Below are 27,832 nucleotides of genomic sequence, written 5' to 3' on the forward strand. Positions count from 1 at the left end.
TACATCTAGCACTCTCCCCTGATCTGTCATCCAGTCAAAGAAATTGATCAGATTTGTCTGACAAGACCGTCCTCTGGTAAAAATTATGCCGCCTTGATTAATTTGCTCACTATAAGAAGTTGGACAAACTGCCCCCACTTCTTTACTTCCACTTGTGTAAAGAGGAACCCACATCTGCCTGTCTAGTCCTCCAGAACTAATCCTGATTTTAAAGAAGCTTTGAAAAGGCTGGACAGCAGAACTGCCAGACTTTTGATAAGTTCCTTGAATTCCTTCACAGGATAAAGCAGTAGGGCCAGATGGGTACATCTGCTTAGCAAGCTCTTCAGTGTCTTCTAAAAATCATTTAATGTTTACCTCACTCTTATTTGGGTCCATTTACTCCAGTCCTACTGTCCATCTCTCAGTGAGCACTAAGCAGAAATATTTAAGCAATTTTGCTTTTTCTTCATCAGCCTCTACCTATTCCTCTCCTCTTAGTTTTAGAATACCACTTTCACTTCCTCCTATTACTGGCCTATCTAAAAAAAAAAAAGTCATGTCCTCCTGTTTTCTTCTGGTTGCATCTTTGCATGCCTATTTTTCCAGTTATAGTTTTTCCAGAGATTGCTTATCTTTTCTATGATCTCTTGTACACTTTACAAACCACAACAGCCTTTCTTCATACTTTACTTTCCTAACAAAAAAAAGGTTAATTGTCCTTACAAGATTTTAGTTTTTCCCCCACTGTTCTTCATTTTCTCGTCTAGTTAACTCCTTGAGGTCTAGAACCCTTGCCTTTGAATGAACAATCACCGCTGACACTCCAGCTCTGAGCCATACCATCCAGTGAGCACTGGGTCTCAGATCATCCATGATCTCAAACATTCAACTGGTAACCTCCAAGTCCAGAATCAGCCCCCTCCTGTGGGCTTTCATTACCAGTTTATGGAACACTTCCTGCAGAGACTCCAGGAGCATCCCTGCTTCTAGAAGACACTGCAGTTAGGATGTCCCAGTTGACATCTGGCTAAATGAAATTAGCTAGCAATAGCAACTCTCCTTTCCTAGTAATTTTGTGAATATCCAAGTCTTTATCCATTTCTTTTGCCTTCGATGGTCTGTATATTACACCAATATAAATAGATGCTCTTTTTCCTTTTTCCAGAAAAAGCGAGAGAACTGTAGGACCTATGAAGTAAGGAGGCAACACTGTAGGTTAAGTATTTTTTTTTATACATAGCACCACTCCTTCCTGAATAGAGTGTAGCCTGATATAACTATATTCCAGTCCACGATGGCCTCATCTAAAATCAGCCTCTAGATCTAGAACTTTATTTCCCATACTATTGGAATTAGTATACATGGCTTTCCAGCTGTTATCCTTTTTTCCCCATATCTAAACTACTATTTAAAGTTCTCTTTCCTGAGGGTTCGTACTTAAACCAGAGGAATTTTTTTCACCCATCCAGACGATCCTAGTTTAAAGCCCCCCCCCCCCCCCCCCCCCCAGTAGGTTTGCCAGTCTGGTCTGGAGGACACTTCACCCATTCTTCAATTCAGGGCCCGTGCTTGCAGCTTTCCAGAAGGAATCCTGGTACATGGCCCCCAGTCCAGGACAGTTTCTGCAATGACCAGACCATCTGTTACGAGGAGAAGGGGAATATAAAATAGGCAAAACATTCCTAGGTAGTTGTGAATGAAGACTCATGGTGCTAGCTCTTAGGCCTGGTTCCATTTGGGCTGAAAATATGAAGAAGCAGGAGGAAATTACTGGGGCTTGTCAGCTTCTAAATCACATAGCAGTAATGCTAAAAAACCTATTTATCAGAGGACACTGGCAAGATATACAGTGTGGATTTCAATTGATGGGGTTAAGACATGAGGCTACAGCTGGCTGTTGGTCTAAATACAAGATTATATATGGGCCATGAATTGAAGAATGGGTGAAGTGTCCTCCAGACCAGACTGGGGGGCTTTAAACTAGGATTGTCTGGATGGGTGAAAAAAATTCCTCTGTTTAAGTATGAACTCTCAGGAAAGAGAACTTTAAATAGATATGGGGAAAAAAGGCTAACAGCTGGAAAGCCATGTATACTAATGCCAAGAAATGGATAAAGACTTGAGGATATTCACAAAATTGCTATGAAAGGAGAGTTGCTATTGCTAGTGTATATGTATATATATATATATATATATATATATATATATATATATATATATATATAATTTTAGAGAACCAAAAGAGGAAGACATCAAAGCGTGACTTGGATAAAAAGCATGTGCTATAAGCACTAAAGCTGGTACCTGGGATGCAGCCTTAGTTGTGTAGATCAGAATAACTAGGCAGACTGTGTGTGCTATCACATTCATAAGCCCAGAACCTAAATGTAAATATCAGCCGAAGAATCCCCCTTTAAAATTACAAAACAGACTTAGGAAGGAAATTGTTGCTCATTTCCCCTGCTTCCATCTCTATGCTAGTTCCAGAATTACAGGGCAGTGGAAGATCTCTCTCTAGGGCATTACCAGCACTAGATGTGAATGTCCAAAGCACCCTGTCAGCATTTCTGCTGCTCAGGTTACCAGGGCTGTGTCTATACCAGCAAAGGGTGGTTGGAGATATGAAAGGGAGGGACTGGAGCATGTAACCCTTTGGGCTTTGCTGTGGCCCGAAGAGCTAATCTACCATTAGCATCACGATACCTCATTTATTAAAAATAATTTTATTTTGCTGCTAGAAACAAAATGTTTTTATACATATTTTATATCTATTTACAAATGTCCACAATTGGAAAAGATCTAGACTGCTGGAAATGGTTATGGCAATATTTGCACTGAGTCCATCGTGAGCGATAAGCTCCACAAAAGAGGGAGGGGATCGATTAGCTGTTTGTGTCATGCTTGGCCATCGAAGCTCCAATACATTTCACATCCTGTAGGTTTTTGGTGCTTCTGCCTCCTTTTCTCTTATCCCAATAAGAGGCAGATGTATGCATGGCTTCTTGGAGTTTGACCCAAGCCTGCATGTTGTTGCTTTGCATGGCCTCGTCCAAGAGCCGTGTGTGCTCCTTCAGCTCACTGACATCCCTCTGGGTGGAGCGGTTCTTGCGGATTAATTCCTTAATCTTTAAGGTGATGCCCAGAAGCCCAGTCTTCTTCAAGATATCCACTGTGTTGTGAAACCGACGCTGTTTTCGCAAATTGGATGCAAGACTTTTGGAGGCCTTGGCAATAGCTTTGCCCTCGGCTATATCGGAGGCCGAGATGCTCTGGTGGGAGCAGGCAAGACCTGCTGGTGGCAGGGGTTGCTCAGACGAAGATGTCACTGTGTCATGAGATATTGGCATTTCCACCTCATAACGTGCGCTAGACTGTTCCAGTGGATCCAAGCTTTTGAGGGATGACGGGGGAGGCAGTAAGGCTGGTCTTGATGCTTGCTCGCTCTGCTTCTGTACTGGCACTGTCTCATTTCTTTTGAAGACAGCGGATTTGAAAAATGACTCCCGGGTTTCTTCAACACACAAACGTTTGTTCTTGTTATTCCTCTGGATGTTTGGTGTCTGGCTTCCATTTTTGTTGTCCCCATTTCTATATGGGTGTGGTGCTATCTTAGGGTAGGAGTTTAGGATGGGGAGGTAAGTATCCTTGGCCTGTAGCTTCCTTTTGGTTGCTACCGGCTTCAGAGTTGTGCCTAGAGGCTGCTGGATGACGAGTACTTGAGCTTGGCCCTGCACCATGTTCAGAGTATGCTGTCCATTCCACGGCAGTGGTGGGTGCAGAAACTGGGTGCTGGTGGAAACGGGCAAGGGCTGAAAGAGGTAATAAAGAAACATTTAGCTTATTAGTTCAACATCTTTAACCCTGCCTGCCAGTGGAAAAAGAAATAAAACAAAAATGGCAGACAAGTTTTATCAACAGTGCAGGCATAAGCACAGCTCAAGAGAATAGCGAGTATATCAGCCAAACGGACTCCTCTCTTTGTTCACAAAGCAGTAGACTGCCATACATCCAGAGGAAGGGTTGGATGGAAAAAGGTAGAGGGCAATGTCTTCTCTTTCTTAGAACCAGCTTTATTTAATGTCCACATGCTCACTGCCTGTCTCGGCTGCTTTTTACGAGGGCACGTATGCCTCACCTGAAGCTCCCTAGTGTGTATATAGGAGCTTAGTCCTTTTTTTTTTTGGCTAAGTAGTTTAGATTATCATTGCCTTGTGTCTTTTTTTTTTTTTTTTGGTTACCATCTGCTCCTCTTTTCTGAAATTTGTTTACAGTTCAAATGTAGTCTTTACTGGTTTCTGTCTTTAGCTGCCTCTGCACCTCTACATATCTCCCTTTCCTCCTCTGCGTTCTTTTTCTCTTTCTGCCTTCATCTCTCTCCATTTCTCTCTTCCTCTCCCCACAATCTATCACCTTCTCAGCTTTTCTTCTGTCTCTCGTCTCCATTGTCAAGTCTCTCACCTGCCTGCCAACAGACCAATGCTTTGGGCATGATGTCTCTGGGACGGGTGTGAAACAGACACTATTCAGCGCTGCCACAGGGGTCCAAACTCCTCTGAGGGACAGAAAAGCCCAGCACCTGAGGGAAAGCTTTGCTGCCACAACCCCGCCACACAGCAGTAGCTGCTTCACCCGGCAGAGGCAATCATGCGGAGAAGGATGTTACTGCTACCTGTTTCAGGATTACATTTTTGATAATGTAAATAGGAGTCAGGCTGGTGAAGGCGCTGCTAATGTGTGCTGGCTTCTCAGGCCACTCCGGATTCAGCGAGCGTGGAGAGCTATGGCCAGACTGATCGTCTGTATCCGTCTGTTCCACTGTGCTCAAGTCTTCCCAGCTTGTGTCTGAACAGGGGAAAAGAGCAAAGCAATTTAATATTCATGCACACACACAGACTTCCCACATTTACACCAACTCCAGTCCAATAATGGGAGCAACATTCCCTACTACAAATGAAAATGTTGATGCTGTGCTGGAAGAGGATAGAGCAGGTACCGTTAGAAAGGTTGATACTGCAGTCTATGAAAGTAAGGACGTTTGGTATAGTAAGAATGTCATGGGGGGCAGGTTGTTTCAGTGCCAGGGAGAGAGATTGGCCTACTACATTTTGGTCCTTTATCTGCAAGGCTGTTTCTCTCTGAATAGGTTGTCTCCCAAGCATGGGAGGTTGGCAATTTTTTGATAGATATCTGCTATGCTGGAACTGGCTTGTTGACTTTGTTGTGGCCCAATATCAGGTGAGGAAAAATTTCCTCCACTTTTTTTAAGGTAGTACTTAAAATTGCTGTGTGTGTGACTTAAGAAGCCACGAGGCAAGGCAGAATAGAATTCTTGAAGAACAATTTCAAGTTTGAGGTAAAAAATAAAGGAGAGATGAAATATCACCCATGCTGCTGCTCAGACAAAAAATGACCAAGGAGGCTGATGCAGGAACTCCTGCAAATACTCAGTGCAAAGCTCTACAGCTTGGAGAGACAAGTCTGTTTGGTGCTGCTGGATCTTACCCACATGTAATGGCTAATTCAACCTGCTTATCGATGATAGCTTTTTATTGAACTTAAATCCATTTCCCCTTAGCCTGAGAGGGTGACCTCTTGTTTTGAAGTTTCTGTAGGATCCACCCCATCAATGCTAACCCACCTCAATGAACACTTTCTGGCTTATTCCACAAAAACGTTTCACCTAGTCAGCCTACAGAATAATGAACAGTTCAATTCCTGCTACCAATTGTAAAAATTTTAACTTACAAGCCAGGATTATACCGAGAGAAAAAAAAAATGCACATAAGCCTGGTGTCAACACCACAAAGACGGACACAAGTCTTTCACAACCACAAGTGGATCCAGACCCTCAATCTAAGAAAACTGTGTAAAGTTAGTACAGCTATACAGAGTACTAATTAGAGCATGATAGACATACAGATAGCTTACAACACATGTAAATGGAGTATTGCTTTAAATGGAAGTGTAATTCCCCTCCAGATCAAGTCGGCGCAGCTCCTTTAATTCTGGATGTGCTCGCTACTGTCAAAATTCAACCCCACTAGTGCATCTTTAGTACAAAACTCTCTCAAGCTCCTTCTTTCTGTGTTTCTCAAGGTAAAACCACCTCTTTCTCATTGACTTGCCCAAAAGCTTCCACTAGCTTTACCATCTTACCTGCCTCTGAACTGAGCTGTAGCCTATGGCTACATCATATTTATTCTTGTGCAACCCCTATTTGTGCCAGCAGAGGGGGCACCATATCAATGTAAAAAAAACATTTCATTGTATGATTGGACTCATCACTTGTCTTGAGACACTGATGCAGAGCCTCACTTCTGATTTGTGGCAAAGTCGTGCTCAGCCCATCACACAATCACATTTTGCCAAATCACGAGCTTTAACAATGTAAACATTCAAAAACCAAAAGTCTTCCAGGGGATTTTTTTTTTTTAAATGTGGAATTACTGAGGCATAGCTGCTAAGAAGTAAACTGCTTACATTATGCAAGGTGGTGACTCCATGTTATCTAGCCCTAGTTTTGCCCCCTTCCCCATCTATGGATTTGTAGTTTCAGATTCATGGATACAATGGGGAAATCCAGGACTGGCTCAGCCTGTTCCTGCTGCCCTGGAGCCAGTTAATCAGTCTAGAGTGTATCCGCTAAAGGCACAAAGCTCCTGCTTCCAGTATTAGAAGTGAGGGCAGTGCAATGACACTGCATGTCATACAGTCATGACACTCAATGTGGATCTCTCAAGGAGCCAAGTCCTAATTTGCTAACAGTGTTGGGAGTTCTGTAGTGGTAGAAGTTGCACTGAAAGCACCAGGACTCCCAAGGCTCTTTGTGTTAAGTGAAACCATCTTTTCTTGCACAAGTAGTTGATGGATATACACTGGACAAGAGTACACAACTATAGGCAAGCATGTGAAGTGTCAGCTGTGGCAGCATTCTTCATCTCTTTGGTGTCTGCTGTCTGTGACAGAAAAATCACCTAACATTGTATACAGGGAATCCTACATGCTAAGGGATGATTAGACAGCCAGCAACCATATGTTTAAAGGGAAATCAAAAAGTTTCCAGTCACCTATTTTAAATACTTAATATTTAAATATTTTATCCTGCTGGGTGTGCATTTTGGACTCTCCCTCCTAGTGTAACTAGCCAATCAGTAGCCAGTCATCTGCAGATGCCCTTGCCTTTTATCCAACAGTAACAAGACTAGCCTTCTGTAGATTTAGGATAGCAAAACTGTCCCATTAGAAACCAAGAAAATCACAGAGCATCAAGTCCAGACTGGACCGTTCTTACTGCTCTGTTATTCTGCTGTTTGAAAACATGACTAGGAAGACAGAGACCATGGCCTACAGCCTTCAAAAGGTTCTTTGCTATGTGCTTATGTTATGGAGTCATGTCATCTTCTTTAGCATGGCATTAAGTTATGTATTCCTATTGCTCAGCTATTCTCCATACACTGCTGCACCCAGGTTTGCATTCTGTTCAAGGACTCCCACCTATGCTACATGACAGCAGCATTTAAAGCAACTGCTGGTTCACACAGTCCCAGTAGTGAGTAAAAGAGGAGCATGCAGGGAAAAGCAGAGGCAATGAGCAGAGATACAGAACTTCTGAAGGGGGGAGTGGAAACAGAGAAATGACCAAAGAAACAGAACCGCTGAGGAAGGAGGGGTGGAAACAGAGGCAATAACTAGACATACAGCTGAGGAGAAAGCAGAGATCCAGAACTGATGAGGAGACAGCAGAAGCAATAACTAGAGATGCAGTAACTGCTGGGGCAGGCAGGAGACAGCAAGGGCAACAAAGTAAGTAATAGCTAAGGAAAGAGGGAAAGGCAAGAACAAGCAGGGCAAGTAAACATCAAGAGAAAAAGCTTAAGCAGATCAGACATCTCTGAATGTTAGCAAACACTAGGCTGATACTTGGAAACGTGGCCCTTGTACCTATTACATATAATTCTCAAGATACTGGTGCCTTATAACAAAACCACAGGAAAGGAGCAAATGTACACACCTGAAAATCCAGAGTCCTTCTCGGACTCGCTGGCTGGCTGGCAGGAGGTCTGTCCTTTGTACCCCTCGGAGCTCACATTCTCGCTTTTGATGCACGCCGTCATGCCTGCCTTCTCCTTGCTGCTCTGTGTAGTCCTTTCAACTGGCAGGCTGTCATCGAGAGACATTGAAGGGTGTCTTCTGATCTTTAAGAAATTTAAAGCAGGAAGTGGTACATCAGTGCAAAGCAGCAGAGTGAGGTGAAACGTGTCTTGCCCAGGTCTTCCCAGGCTATAAAAGGTTTTGCTGACTCCTCCCTTACAGCCCTCATGACTTCAGACTCATTACTAGCAGTTCTGCTTTCCACTCCTCTGCTCCCTCCTACCTCCAATCTCTCAGCACTCCACCTTCTACCTCTTCACTTGCCTGGAGCAGAAGCCCCGATGAATTCCCTTCTCTTCCCATATGCCATAACTCAGTAACTAACTGCCTAAAAGGAGACCTTCGCTGCTGAAAGAGAAGTGGTTCTTTCAATGAGATCCAGATTTTATTTCAGCACTTTTCAACACAGGCTGAAAGTTTTGTAGAAGTAATCAATCCATTCATCTGTGCAAGGCATAACATCTGACAAAATTCATCAACTGGGTCCCAACTTGCGAGGGAATGTACAGCACTGATCTGCCACCTCATCTATTGAAAAGGAACTTGATCTGATACAGACAAGGGCATTTTCAACAGGGTCAAAGTTGAAAAGTTCTAAAAAATACATGCATGTGCATCACATCCTTACTTGTTTAATATTAAGGAACCGAAAAGCTGGAAAACAGTTCAGCCAACCCACTGGCTCAGTGGCAGTACACTGCCAAGCAGAAGCCTTACATTTAATTCTCAGGTCAGGTGTTTTGCTCCCCATGTTGGATAGAAATGCTGGAGAGACTGCATTTACAGCCTCTGACAAGGTGGGGTCAGGGGGCGTCTGTCATGCAACAGTGACACCTAGTGGCCAGATTTTAGGGTCCATGGAAGGAGCTGTGATTTGTTATCCCTGGATGGATGGGCTGAGTTGGGGAGGGGGAGGAGGGTGTGAATATAAAATGGTGGGAGAGAACCCAGGAAGTTGTGAATGAAAGCTTATAGTGCTAGTGGCCAGTTCTAATTGTACTGGAAGCTCAAAGTAGCAGAAAGAAATTGCTGAGAGAAATAAGGGAGCAGTTCGGCATCTGCAGCAGTGAATTTCAGGGATTTAATCTCCTGTGCCATAAGTCTGGGCCATACTATGGCAGGTTATTACCCAAGTGAGCGTATTGACAGCAACTCTCACTGACGTTAAAGTTTTTAGAGAGCTCTGTGGAGTATAAGATAAAGTCATCAAGATTCCTGGGTGTTCTGGCTACCTCTCTGGCTTCTTTTCTGTTCTCTAAATATCGAGGAGACGTAAGAATTTTGATAAGCTATAACTGTCATTGAGGTTACTTTTTTAATTACAAAAATATTTGAAAAAAAAAAAAAGACTTTTGTATTTAGTCTTGCAGTTCACTCATGAAAATGCAAACTAAAGACTTCAAAAATATCTAAATAAAAACACTTGTACCCTATTAAAAAGTTGTACTAAGTCAATAGTTTCTCCATCTCTAGTTGCAAATTGAAGGCAAGGTTGCCTTCTGGGGACTATAAGTTTGCATAAAAATTACCCACTTGCATGTTGGGATATATTTATGCTGTGTCTGGCTTACAGTGGCAGGAGCTGCAGACCTGCCCAGTTACAGAAAGTCCAAGCTGTGTGCATGTGCTGGTCCTGGTCCCTTCCAGGATTTTCACAGTCCGTTCTCTGCTTGGCATGCAGCTTCAGGAATTTGGGTTGCGCAAGATGTACTGAACGCACTGTGCGGATTCCAGCACACTCTGGCACCTGAGCGTTCCTCAACTTTCGTTAGTACACATGATGTAATGTTGTCTCATTCACTCCCCCACGAAGGTATGAGCGATTCCATGCTAAACCTCCCTGGGCATTGCCCACCTAGCACCTCTAGATTGGGTGCCATTCTGCCTGGGAGGAGGCAGTTACTGCCCCAACACTGAAGAGTCGAGTCCTGCAATGAAATAGAAGGGACTATGGAGGGAAGCAGAGGGATCCTTACATGTCCTTTGGTTTCTAGGTTTCAAGTGGTATCCTGCAGTGACTATTCTATACAGTTCCTTAAATGAAAGAACAGTTTGGAGTAAAAAGTAGCAGCAGAATACAGGTAATCCTACTGTAATCTGCATCTAGGTGCCAGGCTAGCATTGTTACCCAAAACCTCATCCTGGCTCATTGTGCACATTGTACTTATTAAGCCAGTATTCCCTCTGCTTGCCCAGCCTGCTGCAGTATTCCATGTGAATTCAGTTAACCCTCAGCACAGCTGCTTTTGGGGTCTCTGCCATTTTGTTACTGCAGCGCATTTCCTACAGACAGGGAAACCACCTGAGGTTTCCTCCTCAGGGCCCCTAGGTATAGCATTTTTGCACCACAGACTATTGAAAATGCTAAACATAAAATTAAAAAGTAGATCCTTCATACTGGGCTTTATGCTGAGATGGGTCACAAGGTGCTAAAACACTGTGCACACTCTGGGATCTTCATTTCAAGTTACTTTTAATACACCTTTCCCCAGCAGCCTTATTCACTGTGACCGCAGGTTGCTCATTCATATGTTCCATTCTCTTGTAAACGCTACAGAACTGGTAACTCCAATCTGTTCTTACAAGGTCTTAATAGGTGGAACTGCCCTATCATCCCTCATGGCTGTATTCTATCTCCAGCTTCCCAACCACAGCTTCAGCACGAGGAGGCGGCAGGCTTAGGACATCAATCCTAGATTATAATCACGGATAGTAAGTGTGTGCAAATATTCAAAACCATGCTGTACTCTACAATGCCAACCACATGTAATGTAGCAGGGACTTTAGTATTCTAAATTAATCTATTCTACCTGATTTGATACGATGAAATTTGATTTTGTTTTGTCAATTTGTGAAACCAATCGACACAAAGGATCTGCTTAGAAATACTGATCCTTTCACCTTGAAAGCAAATCACTACAGAAAAACTGGATCTATAAATCCTTATAAAGCTGGTATATCATATCATGGTTAAGAAGCCATTTCACTGGCTTTTAGTCTAATCATCTACCAGCCCTTATGCAACCAGCTTTGAAATTTGCAATGTGTGACTAAATGTTCTTTTTGTATATATTTGTTTTTATTTATATGCAAATAAAATCACTTTACAAAGTTTTTTCACTTTTCTTCTTTCTTGTATGGAATCAATCCTTCTTGTGTTTATTAGAATCCAAAAGACTTTGCTAATTGGAAATGCATACTCACTGATTGCAATGTTTTGGCATATTACATTGCATGCATCAGGGGCTTCTTTGTAGATTACATTCAGGAACCCTCCTCGCTCACCGTTTTTTGTTTTTCTTTAGACATTGGGAGAAAAATGCCGAATGCAATCTACAAAGAGTTAGTATGGTTGCAAGTATTTTAATTGTGCTTGTTCTCAGAAAACAAATGCTGGATTATTCTGTGAGCTAGTAAAGTGAGTTTGCTTACCTTAAACCGGGTTCTCCATAGGCAGCAGGATGAATTAGCCATGGCACATGGATGACATCATCTGACTGCACAGAAAACCCATCTCTCTAGCTCAGTCAAGTTTGTATGCATGAGAGTTCCTGCTGGTGTGCTCCTTCGTGAGCCCATCAGTCCTTTGGAGAGCTTTGTTTTAGCAAGGTAGTCAACTCTTCAAGTTGGCGGGCAAGTATTAAGCAAGGCTAATTCATCTTGCTATTTCTGGCAAGCAAACTCACTTTCTCAGTTAATAAGCAGAGCTAAATTACCCATGACACATGGGGGTGTCCTAAACTGAGAGATACGAAGCAAAGTACTTACTATAAAGCGACCTGGCTGGAGGTTGGACTACTGGATGATCAAGCTGCCCAAAACTGCTAGCCCAGAGCTGTCACTTTTCAAAAGATTGTCCAGACAGCAGTGAGACATGAAGATCTGTACATATGATTAAGTTGCAACATTGCAGAGGTCTTCAATGCAGCCAACTTGTAGATAAGTAAATGAAGTAGCCATGGTGCTCACTTGATGAACGTTGATAGAATCTGTAATTTGAAGGCCAACCAACACGATGTGCATTGCAGCCTGCTAGCCATTTCTCAACCGGTGTGCCTTGGCTGCAGTGCAGATGTGCCGTGATAGCAAGGAGTTGAAGCACAGCTGCAGTCTTCATTTCCTTTCCTTCCTGGCCTACAGGATGTCCTTCTACCAGCACCAGGCTGGAGGGGAGGGGCTTGGATTTGGTGAGAGGGAAGGTGATAATTCTAGGGCAGGTAAGTGAGGGAAAATGAAGATACCGCCACTGTGTGAGGGGGATTGGGAAAGGACCCGCTGGCTCGCAGAGAAATGCACCCTGCCCCCGACTGAGAGGTTTCCTGACACCAGAGACCGAAGAGTGTCCTGCTGCTGTTGAGGCAGCTGCTCGGCCACTTCCTGAACCTGCTTTCAGATGTCCCACATATACTGGTCCATGAAAAGCTAGTATACGGGCAAATAAGCAGAGCTCCCTTTCTGCCTTGAGCATCCATGGCCCTCCGAACCCTCCTGGGGCAGCGAGAAGACCAAAGGTGCTTGATATTTTTGAGAGTGGATTCAACCACAACTGATTAGTGTGGCAGCTGGCACTTATCAAATCCGGGAGCCATCTGGACAAGGTACACTCCATCCGCCTTCTTATTGATAGGAGCCACCGAGGTTTGGAGGGGGGGAAATCTTCCACATCCTAATAATAAGGATCTTGTGAACTGGGAGTGCCACCATCACATTTGGAGGCTCCACATACTGGAGGATATCCAACATCTTGCAATGTAAAGGGGATGGCCTCTTCTTGCGAGGCTGAATTTGAATAATGTGTTAAGCATCATATTGGGGACAGAATTTAAGAAGTTATTCTGGGAGGTCTGAAAGCACTGCCTAGTTAAGTAGCTGCAATATGATTTGATTTTCAAAGTCATCTTCTAAGAGTTTCTCCATTGTAAGAACTCATTGCACACCATTTAAATGACAATGCATAAGCACATTCTACACTGCAGGCATTACAAACATTTTGGTCACAAAATTCCTTCTACTACACTATAATGCCATTAAAAACAAACCAAAAAAAAACCAAACAAAAAGCTTTTGCTCGTGAGAAGCTTTCCCCCTACCCCCAAGGCTATATTTTCCTGCTGTAATCTTGAACGTCCAGTTTGTGAACATTCACGTAGTATGTAATGGTTGCTCATCATAGTGTCACAGAAGATTAGGACGAAGGAGGACAGAGTATACTGTTTTCAGTCTAACTTGGTTTGACTTACTATTATAGCACATTGTTGATGCCATTAATCAGAGTAGCCAAAGATAGGACATGGATCACTCCAGTAGCCAATTCCTTAACAGAGCTTCACAGTATAAAGCAAAGACATTTTAAAATAATTTCTAGATAATGACCAACTGGGAAGCCAGAATCTCACACATCTCTATTTAAAAAAAAAAAATGTATAACCTGCACGTAATACAGTTCACAGCAGCTTATACTTAATACATAAAATCCTAAAAATAAAAACATTACACTAAAGACAAATTTAACAAAAAGAGAAAACAATTCACAGCACATCCATGTCTTTGAAAGCCAATGAGAAAAGATAAGCTTTTAACACCTTTTTAAAGGATCTGTACAGTGTTTGTAATATTTCCTATTCCAGCTAGCCCAGAAATGAGAAATTACAAGGAGTAGGAATGCAGTAAACATGTCAATACAGAGAAGCATACATACAGCACCTAGGCTATAACCTTGTCCCCACCCTCAAAAGATAATATATTGAATTTAAATACGCACCTCTCTTGCACAGAAAAGAAATGACACTTGGTGCCTTTCTCTGTCCTCAAGCTTCTACTGTCAACAGAGCTCCCCTCCAATACGCACTTCTATTATGCCCTTTGTGTTTTGGTGGCCAGTTTTAGTTTCTAAATACCTTTTGTACCTCCCCCTCCCATTGCTATCTGAAAAGCACAACCAGCTTCCTCTCTAATCCCAGTGTGTCAGACTGTGTGAGCCTGGCTGAATCCCGCAGAGGGTGACGTAAGCAGCTGAAGCAGAAACACATTCCTATCCATGTGCTTTGGGTTCACTGTGGTCACCTGTTCCCCCCGCCTCCCCGACACATCTCCCACAGAAGAGGGAAGAATGAATATCCCCAACCACTTCTATCCCTTCTGTCTCACTATCATGCTGCAGTGAGGCAGAAATACCCAGGGATGAGCTGGATTATATACCCTGCAGCACGATGGCTTCTTTTCTTCGGAAAGATGCCATGCTGCACGCTGGGCTAGCACATAGCACAGGACCGTACAGTTACCCCGCGGGGGAAAGGCATTCTGCAGGCCATAAAAGGCGTTTTAACTGCAGACATCAGGGCTTTAAGAACTGCCCAATCTGTCTGTGGGTGAAAGCAAGCATGGGGTCAAACACACACTTTTACCCACAGAGGTGGCCCCAGAGGCAGGGGATTGTTCAAACTAAGTGAAAGCAGGTGCAGACGTTTTCCTTAGGTGGGTGTAAAAGTACCCATGTACTCGCGTCTCATTATTTACCCCTCAATATTAGGGGACTGAATTCATGTTCCGCTACGCATGTGGTATATATTTACAACCTGTGGCAGCACAGGTGAAAATTCTGTGGTAACGTTTCAGACCATTTTTTTTTTTTATATTCTGTTTTTTTCCGGCACTCCAAAGCAGATTACATTCAGGTACTGTAGGTATTTCCCTGTCCCCGGAGGGCTCACAATCTAAGATTTGTACCCGAGGCAACGGAGGGTGAAGTCACTAGCCCAAGGTCACAAGGAGTGGCAGTAGGATTTGAACCCAGGCATCGCTGCTCTAACCACCAGGCTACTCCTCCACGCCACAGTATGTTTGTACACTTAATTTTGCTTAATACAAATAAAAGGTTTTCCCAATCTTGCTTGTGTGTCTATAACTTTTGTTAAACTGATCATTTTTTGGGGGGAGGATCAAGGATAGGAACAGAAGGAGAGAGAGGGTACAAGACAGAAGTGGAGTTCTGGGATTTGTATGGAGGAGGAGGGAGATGTCGTCCTGCTCCACCCATCCCAATCCCCTCTCTCACATCCCTGGTGCTACTACATTGGATATTTTAAAAAATGTAATTGCTTGCCTTATCCAAACCTGAGCACCAAGCGAGTCATATTACGGTACAATAAGATATTTCCCTGCTCCAGAAAGCTTACAATCTAAGGAGTAATTTATCAAGCTGCAGTAATACAAGCGGTAACCAGATTCCACAACCTTGAGTACTCAGCAATCCTTGTGTCACTCCTCCAGGTAAATTCTTCCCCCTACCAGAAGGAGTTGAGTGCTGGATTTGGAGACTGGTCACAATTTTTGTCTGGGTTTTGATTGGACCTGCTCTGCCACTTTTGGCAGATTCCTCTCGAGTTAGAAGCAGAAGCGAAGCACTGTATTGCTGAAATTCCAGAAAAGGCATATCTGAAAGTAAAATCGCTTAAAAGCGAAGTAGGACTCCCTGGAAGTCAACTGATCCAAACTGGTTGAGAGCAACTGGACTGTCACACATTTCTCCTTGATCCAAGCGACTGTTTCTCCGAGTTTGCTCCAAAGAGGAGATGATCTAGGCAGGGAACATCCACTAGCTTATTATGAACATCGCTGTGCAAACTGTTGACCCTTAAACAAGCCATTTGGTGTCCTCCAATTGAAATAGATCACAAGCGGGTCATCATGTCAAACACTTTGTACACTGACCGAATGAGAAGGCGTATCATTGTTCTGCCTCTGAGAGCAGTTGCGGATATTCAGACTTCCCTCAACTGGGGCATAATTGCATTCAGAAACTGAAAATACCTAATCATGTACCGCTGGTGCATAGAAATGCAAGTAATAAGCATGGAGCTTTGTAACACTTTCCCCCACCCCCCAAGGTTGTCCAGCACTCTGGGATATTTGACTGGTACAGTGTGTTGGAGAATATTCTTGTCTTCTTTACTCGCACTAGCAGACTCCACCGCAACAGATTCATGAGGTAACTGCACCACCCCAAATCCTTGGATTTTCTGGACTCTGTACCTCTGGCTACTGGAACTCAAAAAAATTGGACTCTCCCACATTCTTGTCTGTAATTCTTGAAAGATCAAATAGATCATAATGGCTGCCAATTCTGGGGCATCCAGAATCTAAAAAAGGCTGAAAACCTTTGTGCAAGGGTCCTTGTCCTTACAAATGCTGACTTCCAGTGCCTTACCCAAGTTATCCAGAAATCTGGAATAGGAAAGGTCTTCAGATGGAGACGTGTTCCAGAGTCTCAGGATAAAACCAATAAATAAATAAATAAATAAATAAATAGTCCCCTCCTTGCCCTTAGCTGCCAGGGAAGCAAAGAAAGTCTTCATCAACTCTGCCACTTGGTCTAAGGGCGCCTCTGAGCAGATGGGACCTAGTGTCTCTAGACGAAGACCTTACTCAAGCCTTAATGGAAAATAGCCCTTGAGATAGGAGGAGGTAAGTAGAGCATATATTCCTTCGCACTTCCCAGCCTTCCTGAATAGATCAAAGAGACTGGCAATTTGAGGAACAGTTGATCAGCAACACTGAGGCTTGGTGCATCAATGGTACTCATCTGCACTCTGAGACGAGACAGGAAGCTTCAATGGTTCTGGGGCTTGATGCTTAATGGTGCATCAATGACCCTAGTGCTGCTTTTCAGCGCCAATGGCACCGCCTCCTCTGAACAATGGCTTTTTTTTTTTTTTTTTTTTTTTAACTCAGCCCAAGCCCTATGGCATCTACGTAGGACTTGTCGGCACTTGAAAACAGCATTTTTGCTGCTTGGTTGACCCAGACAAGGTGGAGGAGCCCCAGGCCTACTCCAACAAGGGGGGTGGGGGAGGGATCCACTCAAGGACCTCTTGCTCTACTCAGATTCCGGGGAGCTAGAAGAACCTCTGTTCCAAGAGAAGGAACGGCTGCAGCTCTTCAGAGACTTATGCAACGTCTCCATTTTCCAAGCTCTGGACTTCTGAGATTGGGGAGACATCCAGCCACAGTGATAGCAGTCAGATTGGTCATGGTCAATCCTAGCCACCACTAAGAAACGTTGTGGCCATCAGTGATTGACATCTTACCACACATAGACTCCTTGAAGCCACTTATGGTGGGATTCTTAGAAATGGACATTTTCTGGGAAGAATGTTTTGGTTTTTTTTTCAAATAGCACTGAAAAGTGATGTTTGGGAGGCTTCTGAGGCAGCAAGGCAACACTGTAGTAGGAAAAAGAAAAGGTTATAGAACTGAAGAAACCAAGAGATATAACTAAAGAAAAAGATCGGGTACGTCTATGCCGATTCTTGGACAAAAAAAAAAAAGACAGAAGGGCTCACAAGGCAACAACCGCGTGGAAACTCCCACACATGCTCAGGAAAGCAAGAGCTCTGTGAACTAAGAGAGAAGGGTCCGTTCAGCGCCATTGCCCTGTTATGGCTAATTCAGCCCTGGTTGTTGACAGAGAATTTCAAGATATGGTGCTTAGCATTAACTCCCAATATGGAACCCAGCGCGGTAAACCTGAACTTAGGGGGAAAACGATCTTATGTGCACTTGTCCACATTAAATTAATCTGTTTTGGACGCCCTCTTCCTTTCTTCTTGCACTATTTAGTACGGCACTGTGCTTTGTAAGTATGCTGCTGAAGGAGAGAGGAAAAGTCTGGAGCCGCCACCAGTAAGGATAAATGCTAGTGCAGTACAGGGGAGTGGGGGGGGAGGAAGTAAATCAAATCAGAATGAATCTGGAAGATGTACTATAACTAACAAACTAAATAGTAGCAAATCACCAGAACCCAAGGATATTCACCCTAGATTAGCGATTCCCAAACCTGCCCTGAAGCAACCCAGCCAGGCAGGCATGCACATTCTCTCATGAATATTCATTGAGAATATCCTGAAAACCTGACTGGCTGGGAGCCTCTGCATGGCGTATCTTCTGTTCTTATGCTCCCCAAGAGCTGGGATGTGGATTACTCAAGTTACACCCTCACCTTGGTAGGGATTTCTCACCTAGCAAATGTTAGTCCTGTGGGTTTCTCCTTCTGCCCATCTGTTTCTGCTCTGCAGGGGACATAGGATGCAGATCAACAGGCTATAAAAAAAAATTAAAAAAAAAAAATTCACAGAAATCCCCATGGCTCATTTTTCCAGAAAAAGCAAAATGCCTCCTCCCTCCCCTCTTTCCAGTCACCATTCATATATCAGTTAAGGTTATTGTTGCTAAATGAAACAAGATTCATAAATAGCCGCAGGAAAAATAAAACTAGGCAACTGATTCAAACAACACTTTGTGACTTTTACTGGGATTAATTGCATGGAGTTTCAACACCTTTCCGCCAGTTCGAGGCCCGTGATACAGACTGTCGGAACAAAATTTAGAAAAAAAGTACGACATAAAGGGCAGGAATGAAGTAGGTAGCTATATATGTATCATATGTTAGAAGACGTGAAGCTTTTTCGTGACTACACAGACTACAAGATCCAGTCACGCACTGGCACTGCTCAATACTAATATAATGAAATCTCCAGCATTTTACAGGGAGATCGCAGCTATTCATATACTGTGATTAAAGCCACTGTTCTAAACATCAAGCAAACCCACCACCTATGACTAAGGTTTCCCAGGTCTCCTCCTCTCACTTTAGCAGTTCCATTTCATAATGCAATGCAATTCTACAACATTTAATCTGCATTGAGCAAAGCTAAAGACCCAGGCTTTATAAACCTTAGCTACCAATTATTGTGTGACCCCCCCAAGTAAATCACAAAATACCCCCGTTATCAAATTTCAGATTGCGGGCTTCTGGGGGCAAGGACAATGCAATCAGGTGACTCAGCCTGAACAGTGCTGACATTGTAGGAGTATCTGCAGCAGCTGAGGGTCTGTTCTATTCATTGAGAAAAAGCAGACAAAACAAATCCAGGAAGCAGTGAACCGTTCGTGCAGGATGAAAAAGAAATGCCGTCACTGCTCAGGAGGAGAGCACACGGGGAAGTCAGAGCTGGTAAAGGGTTTATCATGTGCTGATAGCAATGCTTTTGACGCTAAGCTCCGACAAGCCAATTTAAAAATAAACGATAAATAATTGGAGTTGGCATTCCAAAGACATACCTACTTATGATTTCAAAGCTCCACACGGAAGTTGTAGGACAGCCCCCAGTACCAATTAAACATCACTTTACAGTTTCACAACAGCAAATTTGTTAAAGCAAACCCCCACCTTCCCTGGGAATGGCAACGTTAGCGTCGTCATCACAAGTTACAGCCTGAATCGAGTTGTGTTGTGCATAAGATAGGAATATCACCACCACCAATACAAGCCCATTGGATCCAGCACTGCTCTGAATGATAGGAGGAAGAATTTCAATAGCAACCACTTTAAAGTTGGAGTTTTCACTAACTGGAAGGGCTCTGTACTTGTCAGGCCCTTCTCCATCCCATCCCTTTACTGAGCTGCAACTGAAATGCAAGCTCAGACAACCTCCGGCCTAGTATTTAAACCCAGTATAACTGTGCTGCTTCTTCACTGACCTGATGGATTGGGTTAGTCTAACAGAAAGCTTTCACCTACAACTTGTTTGTTGACCCTGAACTTTGTCAGGCCTATGGTGAAAAATCACCCCAGGAGGACATGAAGATGACCGAGTCACACACCACAACCCTTCCTGCCCAGCAGCTGTCCAGCACAGCCTCTCAAGAAAAATAGCATTTTGTATAGCGGATTCTTAATGGAGAAAGGCTGCCCAGGAGGGGAGCAGTAAGCCCAAGGCTACTTCTTAAGTGCTAATATAAGAAGCCTTTTAGCCCAAGTCAAACTGAAGTACTCATAGTTAGACACTGAAAGTTAGTTATCATGCCTGTCTCTTCATCTCTCCCATAGTTCACATATTATACTTTGGTATCTTTTGAATAAAAATGTGCATGCATTATGACCTTCCTCTCTCTCTTTGAAAATCTGCTTCTCTCAGCTGTCCATGCTATAGAGCAAGTTTGCTTACTGTACAGGGTTCACTGAAGACAGCCAGGATACATGGGTGATGTCATCCAACAGCAAACAGACTTTTTCTCTGTTAGCGCACAGAGCATTGGAGGAGGTCTCACATAGGCATTGCCTCGTGAGCCCCTCAGTCGATTTTAGAGCCAAGTCTAGCTAGGTAGTCAACTCTCTGGGGAGGTGGCCAGGTATTTAGCATGGCTAATTCATTCTGCTGTCTACAGAGAACAGGTTATGGTAAGCAAAACTAGCGTTCTGTCAACAAGCAGGGTTGAATTAATCATGACATGTGGAGAGTCCCAAGCTGAGGGTTGCAGCGGAGCATTTACTGAATAAGTAACCAACAACTCACAGTGGAGAGTAGACTATACACAACAGCTTATACAAAGTTACTGTCACTTTTTGAATTATTGCCCAGACAGTAATGGGACATGAAGGTTTGCACTGATGAACAAGTTGCAACTTTGCAGATGTCTTCAAAAGGCACTGCTCTCAGATAAGCTACTGATGGCCATGGCTCTCATTTGATCAGCCTTGATAGAATCTAATCTGGAGACCTGCGAAGGGATAAAAATGTGAAATACAGTCTACTAGCCAACTGGACAATGTTCATTTGGCAGCTGCTGTGCTCAGTCAGTCAGGGTTGTAAGAGACGAATAGTTGCAAGGTCTGACAATATGGCAGAGTTCTTTTTCTGTAGTAAGCCAACACTCTTTTACAGCCTAAGAAATGAAGGGTTTTCACCTTTATGTGCACGAGGCCTCAAAGAATGTAGGTAACACGATGGCTCGATTAATAAGGTACACCAAGTCCACCTTTTGTAAAAACTTTGGGTGGGTATAAAGCTAGAGTATAACCCAGTGTTTCCCCAACCCTCTTCTGCAGCTATACCTAGCCAGTCTGGTTTTCAGGATTTACCACAATTAATATACATGAAATAGATTTGCAAACATTGGAGACCCAGCAAATCTTTCTCATGCATATTCATTATAGATATCTTGAAAACCTGACTGGTTAGGTGTGCCTTCAGGAGAGGGTTGGGAAACACTGTACTATCCAATAAGCAGCAAAATGCACTGGCTACAGTGTGATCTTCTGCATACGTTTGGATTCTACACTCTACTGACTACAGGTAAGGGATCACTATTTCTTGGTTTGGGGATTTTAATTTTTTGATGCTTGAGAAGTATTTTGCATTGTATCTAGAAGTTCCTATAAACACAAAGTGATGCACAATAAGTCATAAAATAGTTTTACAGAAGCTTGTGAGTCATTTTGGTCTAGTGATGTTAAGTTTCCCCAATTTATATTTGGGAATATATGATACAGAAAATATCTTCTAAAATATGTATATATGCACTAATGTAACTTGTTTATGCAGTAGTTTCAAATTTTATGACCTTACTTTATATTTGGGAAACACTGTACTATGCCAATGTGTTTACAATGTGTGCATATGGGTTAGTGAGTTCTCAGTGCACCGATACATCTCTCAGGAACTGCAGAGAAGCTGACAATAGCTTACTGTACAGCGTACAGCCCATACTGTACTCTCACGTCTCCTCCCTGTTCTCAAGTAAACCTCGAGAACAACCTGATCATTGGCCAAGAGCTCCTGCTCCTATGGGGCACTATGCCAAGGACAGGGCAGAGAAACCTGCTACTCAGGTGAAAAATTCTAGGTCATGTAGCCTGTGGCTACTTAATTCTGATGTTGGGTAAGTGTTATTAGTTAAACCTTTTGTTGTGTGGCAAAGGAAAGACAGTTGTACTGTTAAGTTACTGGTGAATGCTTGAATTTTACAAAAAAAAAAATGGACACAAGGAGATGAGAGGAGACAGCACCAGAGGCATGGTCTGTGCAGCTTATTGGGTTCAAGTTACTGCAAATACTTTCTGCAATGCTTCGAGAACAAGCATTATACACCATTACTCTATAACCCTATCACTACAGTGAAAAGTAGGTGGCAGATGACTGGTGACTGTGGGAGTAGTGAAAACCCTAGCACTGTGTAGTTGGTGGGTAAATATAGGAGCAGGGAAAGTCACATCACATTGATCCTAAATAGCTGGTGGTATAATACTGAAAGCAAACAGGCCTAACTAGAGGCATACCATTTGCAAGATCAACTCTAGTCACCTGCTTGATGCTCATACAGGTTCCCAGTGTGGCCCCACCTTAGATTCCTCACTAGTATGTGTCCTAGTTACAAGGATCTGTTTAGAAGTAAGGAGTGAATGGTCTGTTCCATTTCTAAGAGCGTCTCATTCTGAGTGTGCCATAATGGAATATTCCTGTGAAGGGATATATAAGCTCCTAGTGTTTCTAGAGAGTTAGGAAGGAGGTGAGAGTGGCTGCAGATTCAGAGTCAGGATTCTGAGAGCTAGCTCCAAGGAATCAGGGAGAGAAAGCAAAGCAGAAGCGTTCCTAGTGTCCTAGGGTTGAGGACAAGAGGAGGAAGAAAGCTATTGCCCTAGTAGTATTCAAGGAAGAAAAAGATCCTAGGCTTTAAAAAAAGGAGAATACTAACTTTTCTAGTCAGTGTAACAAGATACCAGCATGGTGCTACATTCAAGGGAGGAGGGAGCTGTGTCAACAAGGTACCTAAAGAAATGAGGAGTCTATTCTGCCAAAATGCTGCAATACAGGAATTTCAGGTACAAGAATTCACTTAACAGAGAAAGTAGGAGAGCCTGCTCAGAGGGAGTAAAGAGATCCCGAGTTGTTGGATGAATGAATGACTACAGATTCTTTACCATATAAAGGGTAGTCAACTCTCCTCCAAAAAGGACAAAATGCAGGACCAAAATTTGCATTCAATTTGCATGAATAAGCAGAAATTAATTTGAATATACAACACATTATTACTATAATTTATTTATTTATTATTTATTTATTTAATTTCTTTTCCTATACCGATGCTCAAGACTAGGTCTTATCGTACCGGTTTACAATGTAACTGAGGGGAAACCAATTAACATCAAGGTAGAAAGTAATTTAAACTGAAATACAACTCTCCATATTGTAGAAGCAGCTAAGCAAGTAATTTTTGGTACCTCCATGCCATGGATTATCACTGTATTCCATATCTGTAGACCATCAAGGGCACAGAGGTCTGCAACTCATGGCCTATCAGAGGTGCCCTCATCAACGTTAGATCATTTGGTTGAGACATGCGATTGCGCTTTTGCAGTGGCTAGGCCCAGTTTTTTCAACTCCTTTCCTGAACAGTTGTGACTCATCTCTGATTACCCGTCATTAAAAAAAAAAAAAAAAGCACTGAATCCCGTATGACAAAATCTGGAGACCCTATTGGCAGTAGATGGATAATCAAGCTTTTGTAGGGTATTGATTGTGCTAATACATTCTTCAGGGAAACCTCATATGCAGGACTTGTGTGTTATACTGCTATGTGAAATGAACAAGCATTTCTCTGCTGGGAAAAAGGCACTCCTTTGATTTATCTATACCACACACCCTTTTTTTTTTGACCATTCTCTTCTTGGGATGGGCTCTGGACTTGTCTGTCAGGACTCAAGGAAAAACAAATTAGCAGGTAACGGTCTTTCCTTGAGTAAACCTTCCTTAACGTCCTGCAGACTAGTCCAGACAAGTAGGATGTACACAAGCAGAACCTAACACGGGTGGGTGTAACTAAGAACTGCTTCTGGACTACCATGGCAAATGCTGTTCTCTTCTTCTTCTTCTCCTGCTCCTTTTCTTCTTCTTAAGCTCCTGCTCTACCAGGGAAGTTAGCGCCCTTTGTCTGGCCTGACAGCCTAGTCAGCAGCTCCTGCTGCAGAATCCATCAAAAGGAAGACAATGCTACTGGGTATCTCTAGTGCTTGATCCATTGGTGTAGGAACTCAGACATCATGGTGTTATTTCCCAAGGGAGAAGGGCGAGTCAATCCATCAGGACAGCTGCTCAGAGCACCCCCAAACTTGACCTACACTCCACTTGAAATTGGGCTGTGAGCTTCCTCGGGAGTGGCACCAGTCGACAGGTTTGTACATCTGCTCAGGCAGACACAGACACAAATACTGAATTGCTGAAGCAGCACTAGACCCTTATATGAAGCGTGAAGTCAGCTCTGAGCTTTTTGTCTCTGCCTCCATCTGTTGGCCAGAGGACATATCCCACTTGTCTGGACTGGTCTGCACAATGATAAGAAACTCCTTTTAAATTTATACCACCTTTATTCTGTTTCAAAAAGAACATTTCACCTTGCTGTCCATCCATAAGACACACCCACATTTTTACAAAGTCGGTGCTCCTGAAGTCCAGGACCTTGACTTTTGTATGACTTTTCCATCTGATCACTGAAATTCAGGTTACTCTAGCGATCATCAGATGGTGTAGTTTAAATACATAAAGATTTCATCAGCAATACTACTTTCTAATTTGTCTTGTGGGGAGAAGGAATACGTTTGACAGTGTAGTCTCATTAATATTTCCAAAATTACACAACAATTTCCACACAGAACTAATGGCACCAGTTTCCTGGACACAAGCACATTTCCACACACACACATGTGGATCACACAAAATGTCAGAATCTCCTTGGGGGCCCCCCCCCCCTGTAGCCAAAGTTCCAGGCCAAGGTGAGAAGCCAGCCCAGCTCTGGGGAAGATCACCATGAAAAGAACAATCCAAAGGGGATGCCTATTTGGGAGCTCATTCAGAACTGACTGGGAGTATCAACTGTGATCATGTATCTTTCTCCAGGCCTATGTCCAGTGAATCAAACATTTGCATAGGTGAATTTCATTGTCCTATTCCCACCCCGCTCAAGTCTTCTGTATTGGGTCCCAAGAAGGGTTTTCTCACAGTCAGGTCTGCTTTTCTGATGCTACAGAATCTATATCAATCTATTGCTGTCATTTTTCTCACAGACGAACTATAGTTTAGTTTACATTAATTTGTTTATGAAGTGTAATTTTTAAACTGTTGTAAACTGATTAGTATGATCTTCTGGGTTGATTAGGTAGGGTATAAAATAGAATATGTTCTCTGTTATATCATATTTGGGAATAAGTGGAATTTGTTTTATACCGGATAGTAGAGTAGCGGGATTCTTGTTCTTGCCCTTCGGTAAGAGGTGGGGGTGGGAGGGGGTTTGGAGAAGGGTCATGTTAGTAGTATTAATGTTGTTTATTATATTTTTATTGAATTGTGTTGTATACCACCCAGTCTTGTTTGAGAAAAGCAGGGTATAAATGTGAAATGTAACAATGTCCTGAAAATTTGGTGTGAATAGGACACAAAAGTTATAAGAGACACGCATGACCAAAGTGCTTCCTTGTGGAGTTTGGAGACATGGTGATCTCATAAGGTTTCTTCCCTTTGAAAAGCAGGTTAAAGACAAGAGCAGAAGTAGTTAGCTAAAAAAGTCTGAGATTTAAAAAAATTTAACTAGTGTGTTTTCTTTTTTAATTCACTTAGAAGATGGTTTAAGTTAACTACCAAACGGGTTCATCCGCTTCCTACATACATTTTCAGAACATGAAGCAACCTTGTGCTCCTTGTACAGTAGGGTAATAAAATTCCAAGAATGTGTTTACTAAAATGTGCAAGGCAATTAAGTGTCAGTGTGCTGACATGCCTCCCGGAAACCACAACCAGCTGGAAATAGTTTACTGTACAGCCCATACTGTACTTCCACACCTCTTCTCTGTTCCCAAACACGCTACACGATAAGCCCGATTGCTGCGAAAGATTTCTGCTTGTAGAATGCACTGTGCTAAAGACAAAACAGAGCAATGTGTACTGGAACACTAGAAAGATGTATTGTTTACAAAAAAAAAGAACAGAACAGGCTACAAACAGTAGCAATATGTTGCCTTGGAAAGATACTCAGTACAACCCACCTGGTACATAACCTGTACCAGGTAGTAAGCCACTTAGCCATGTATCAGTCATACTCACCTACTTCTGTTTTTCAATCACACTTAACTAGTGATGTTTTAAATATCCATGTGGCAATACGAAAATCAAACACTCACAAATCTCCATCCCACTCCCTGAATTACTGGCTGAAAACCAAAATAGGGCATACAGCAGACTAAGGACCTAAACTGGGAAATCTCTACAGTACTGTATCTGGATGATTATGGTCTCAAAGCATGGCTAATCTGCACATCTTGAAAACCAGTTTCCTGGCCCCAAGGGTTTTTTATCTCAGCCTAGTCAAGGCAGAGGTACTGATCTAGTCCTGGGTTTGCCCCACTTCAGGTATGGAAATACAGTTGAGGTGAGGAGGTTGTTTTTGTTTTGGTTTTTTTTTAGGGAAAACAACTCCTCCTCCATGCATGTAGTGGAACAAAACCATGCCTGGATCGGCTTGTTCAGGCGGACCTGAGCGAGGCAGAAATCCTAAGGGCCCGCAAACGGGCTGCAGATTAGCCTTGCTCCGAGACTGTAGCCACTCCGATAGCTGGTACCCTTAGCTTACCCTAAAACAGGTAGGTAGCTGACAGGTCAGCCGACCCTGACCACTCCCCCTCCAAGAACGAGCAGTCTGCGTCTCTCGCTCAGGCGCCTGTTCGGGCACCAACCAGAGCCGCCGAGGCGAAGCGTCAGGCTGTCGGCCGCAGCGCTGGCTCGGTTTACTCAGGAAGGGACTCTGACCAAAGCCGAGCTGCTGCGGCTCGCCTGCGTACCGTTTCCAAGCTCGTTTCGCAGCCCTCCAGGCACCGGGGTCGGGTTCTTTGTCTCCCCCCCGGAGCTGGCGGTAGAAACGTTAACCCTCCCCCACCTTACCTGGTGTTACCCTCCCGCGGCCTGCCGTTACCCGCCTGGGGGCGTCACTCACCGACTGAGCGAGCGTGCCGACCAATCAACTATTTCTTTCTGCCCCACCCCCGTCGCCTAGGCGACGGAGACCATGGACGCTGCCAATCAGCAACGAGATCCCCCCCGCCCGCCCCCATAGTATTGAGGTGAGGAGGCGGGGCTAGACGAGGATGGACAGGTGTAGAAGGGGGAAAGGAACGTCTTGGCTCGGCGGGGAGGGTTACAAAATGGAATTCGTTGTCGTTATTATGATTATTATTTTAGCAGAAATGTTCCTGATTTGGCAAAGGCAGTAACTTCTTGTTTTTAATTCAATAGGGTATTATACAGGTCTTCAATTCATAGCTCAGACTCTATACTTGGATGTTAGCAAAGGTCCAAAAGTTCCCACAGTTCTGAATTATTCATTGGTATTCAAGGGTATGCCTGGGTTCCGCTCCATTCCCTACAATGTTTCTCAACATGTTCATATCCAAGGCGCGCTTACATTAATGAAAATGTGTAGCACATCAACCTCCATGGAGCAGGCAGTGTAGAGATGGGGAAATGATTCATAGAGCCAAAACGGCTAGGGAGGCACTGAAAGCCACATCCATCTCTTCCGAAAAGGATAGATTTGCAAGCAGATTTGCATTCGGATCTCTCTCATGCATATTCATTGTGCATAACCTGAAAACCTGACAGGCTAGGTCTGTTTCAAGGACTGAATTGAGAATCACTGTTGTAGTGAATGAAAATTTTGTAGCACATTAATTTTAAATAGCACAGAATAAACATTTTTTTTTGTGGAACCTGTGTGGTGTTTTTCTTTATTTCTCTGGTCTCTTTCGCCTTTTACCCCACAGGTTCTCCTTCTCTGCCTTCTATATGGCTCTCTCCCTCCATTATCCTATCAGCCTAAG

At 43.3% G+C, this 27,832-nt stretch overlaps 1 protein-coding gene across 3 annotated transcripts; it reads right to left on the reverse strand.

Moving 5' to 3' along the window:
* Positions 1-2,689: 2,689 nt before the first annotated feature.
* Positions 2,690-26,978, reverse strand: CIPC (CLOCK interacting pacemaker). 3 transcript variants are annotated; one of them, XM_029620048.1, is made up of 5 exons: positions 26,898-26,960; positions 18,150-18,231; positions 7,994-8,177; positions 4,652-4,824; positions 2,690-3,791 (listed from the first exon to the last, which is right to left on the reverse strand). In XM_029620048.1, exons 3-5 carry the CDS (start codon positions 8,157-8,159, stop codon positions 2,865-2,867), a joined length of 1,266 nt encoding a protein of 421 aa, XP_029475908.1. In that variant the 5' UTR covers positions 8,160-8,177; positions 18,150-18,231; positions 26,898-26,960; the 3' UTR covers positions 2,690-2,864. The 3 variants fall into 3 exon arrangements, with proteins under 3 accessions (XP_029475908.1, XP_029475909.1, XP_029475910.1); XM_029620049.1 differs by lacking the exon at positions 18,150-18,231 and having other exon boundaries at positions 26,898-26,978; XM_029620050.1 differs by lacking the exons at positions 18,150-18,231; positions 26,898-26,960 and adding an exon at positions 13,895-14,106.
* Between the last annotated feature and the right edge of the window lie 854 nt (positions 26,979-27,832).

Source organism: Rhinatrema bivittatum, chromosome 11 (genome assembly GCF_901001135.1).
Source record: "Rhinatrema bivittatum chromosome 11, aRhiBiv1.1, whole genome shotgun sequence".
In the NCBI taxonomy this organism is placed as follows: domain Eukaryota; kingdom Metazoa; phylum Chordata; class Amphibia; order Gymnophiona; family Rhinatrematidae; genus Rhinatrema; species Rhinatrema bivittatum.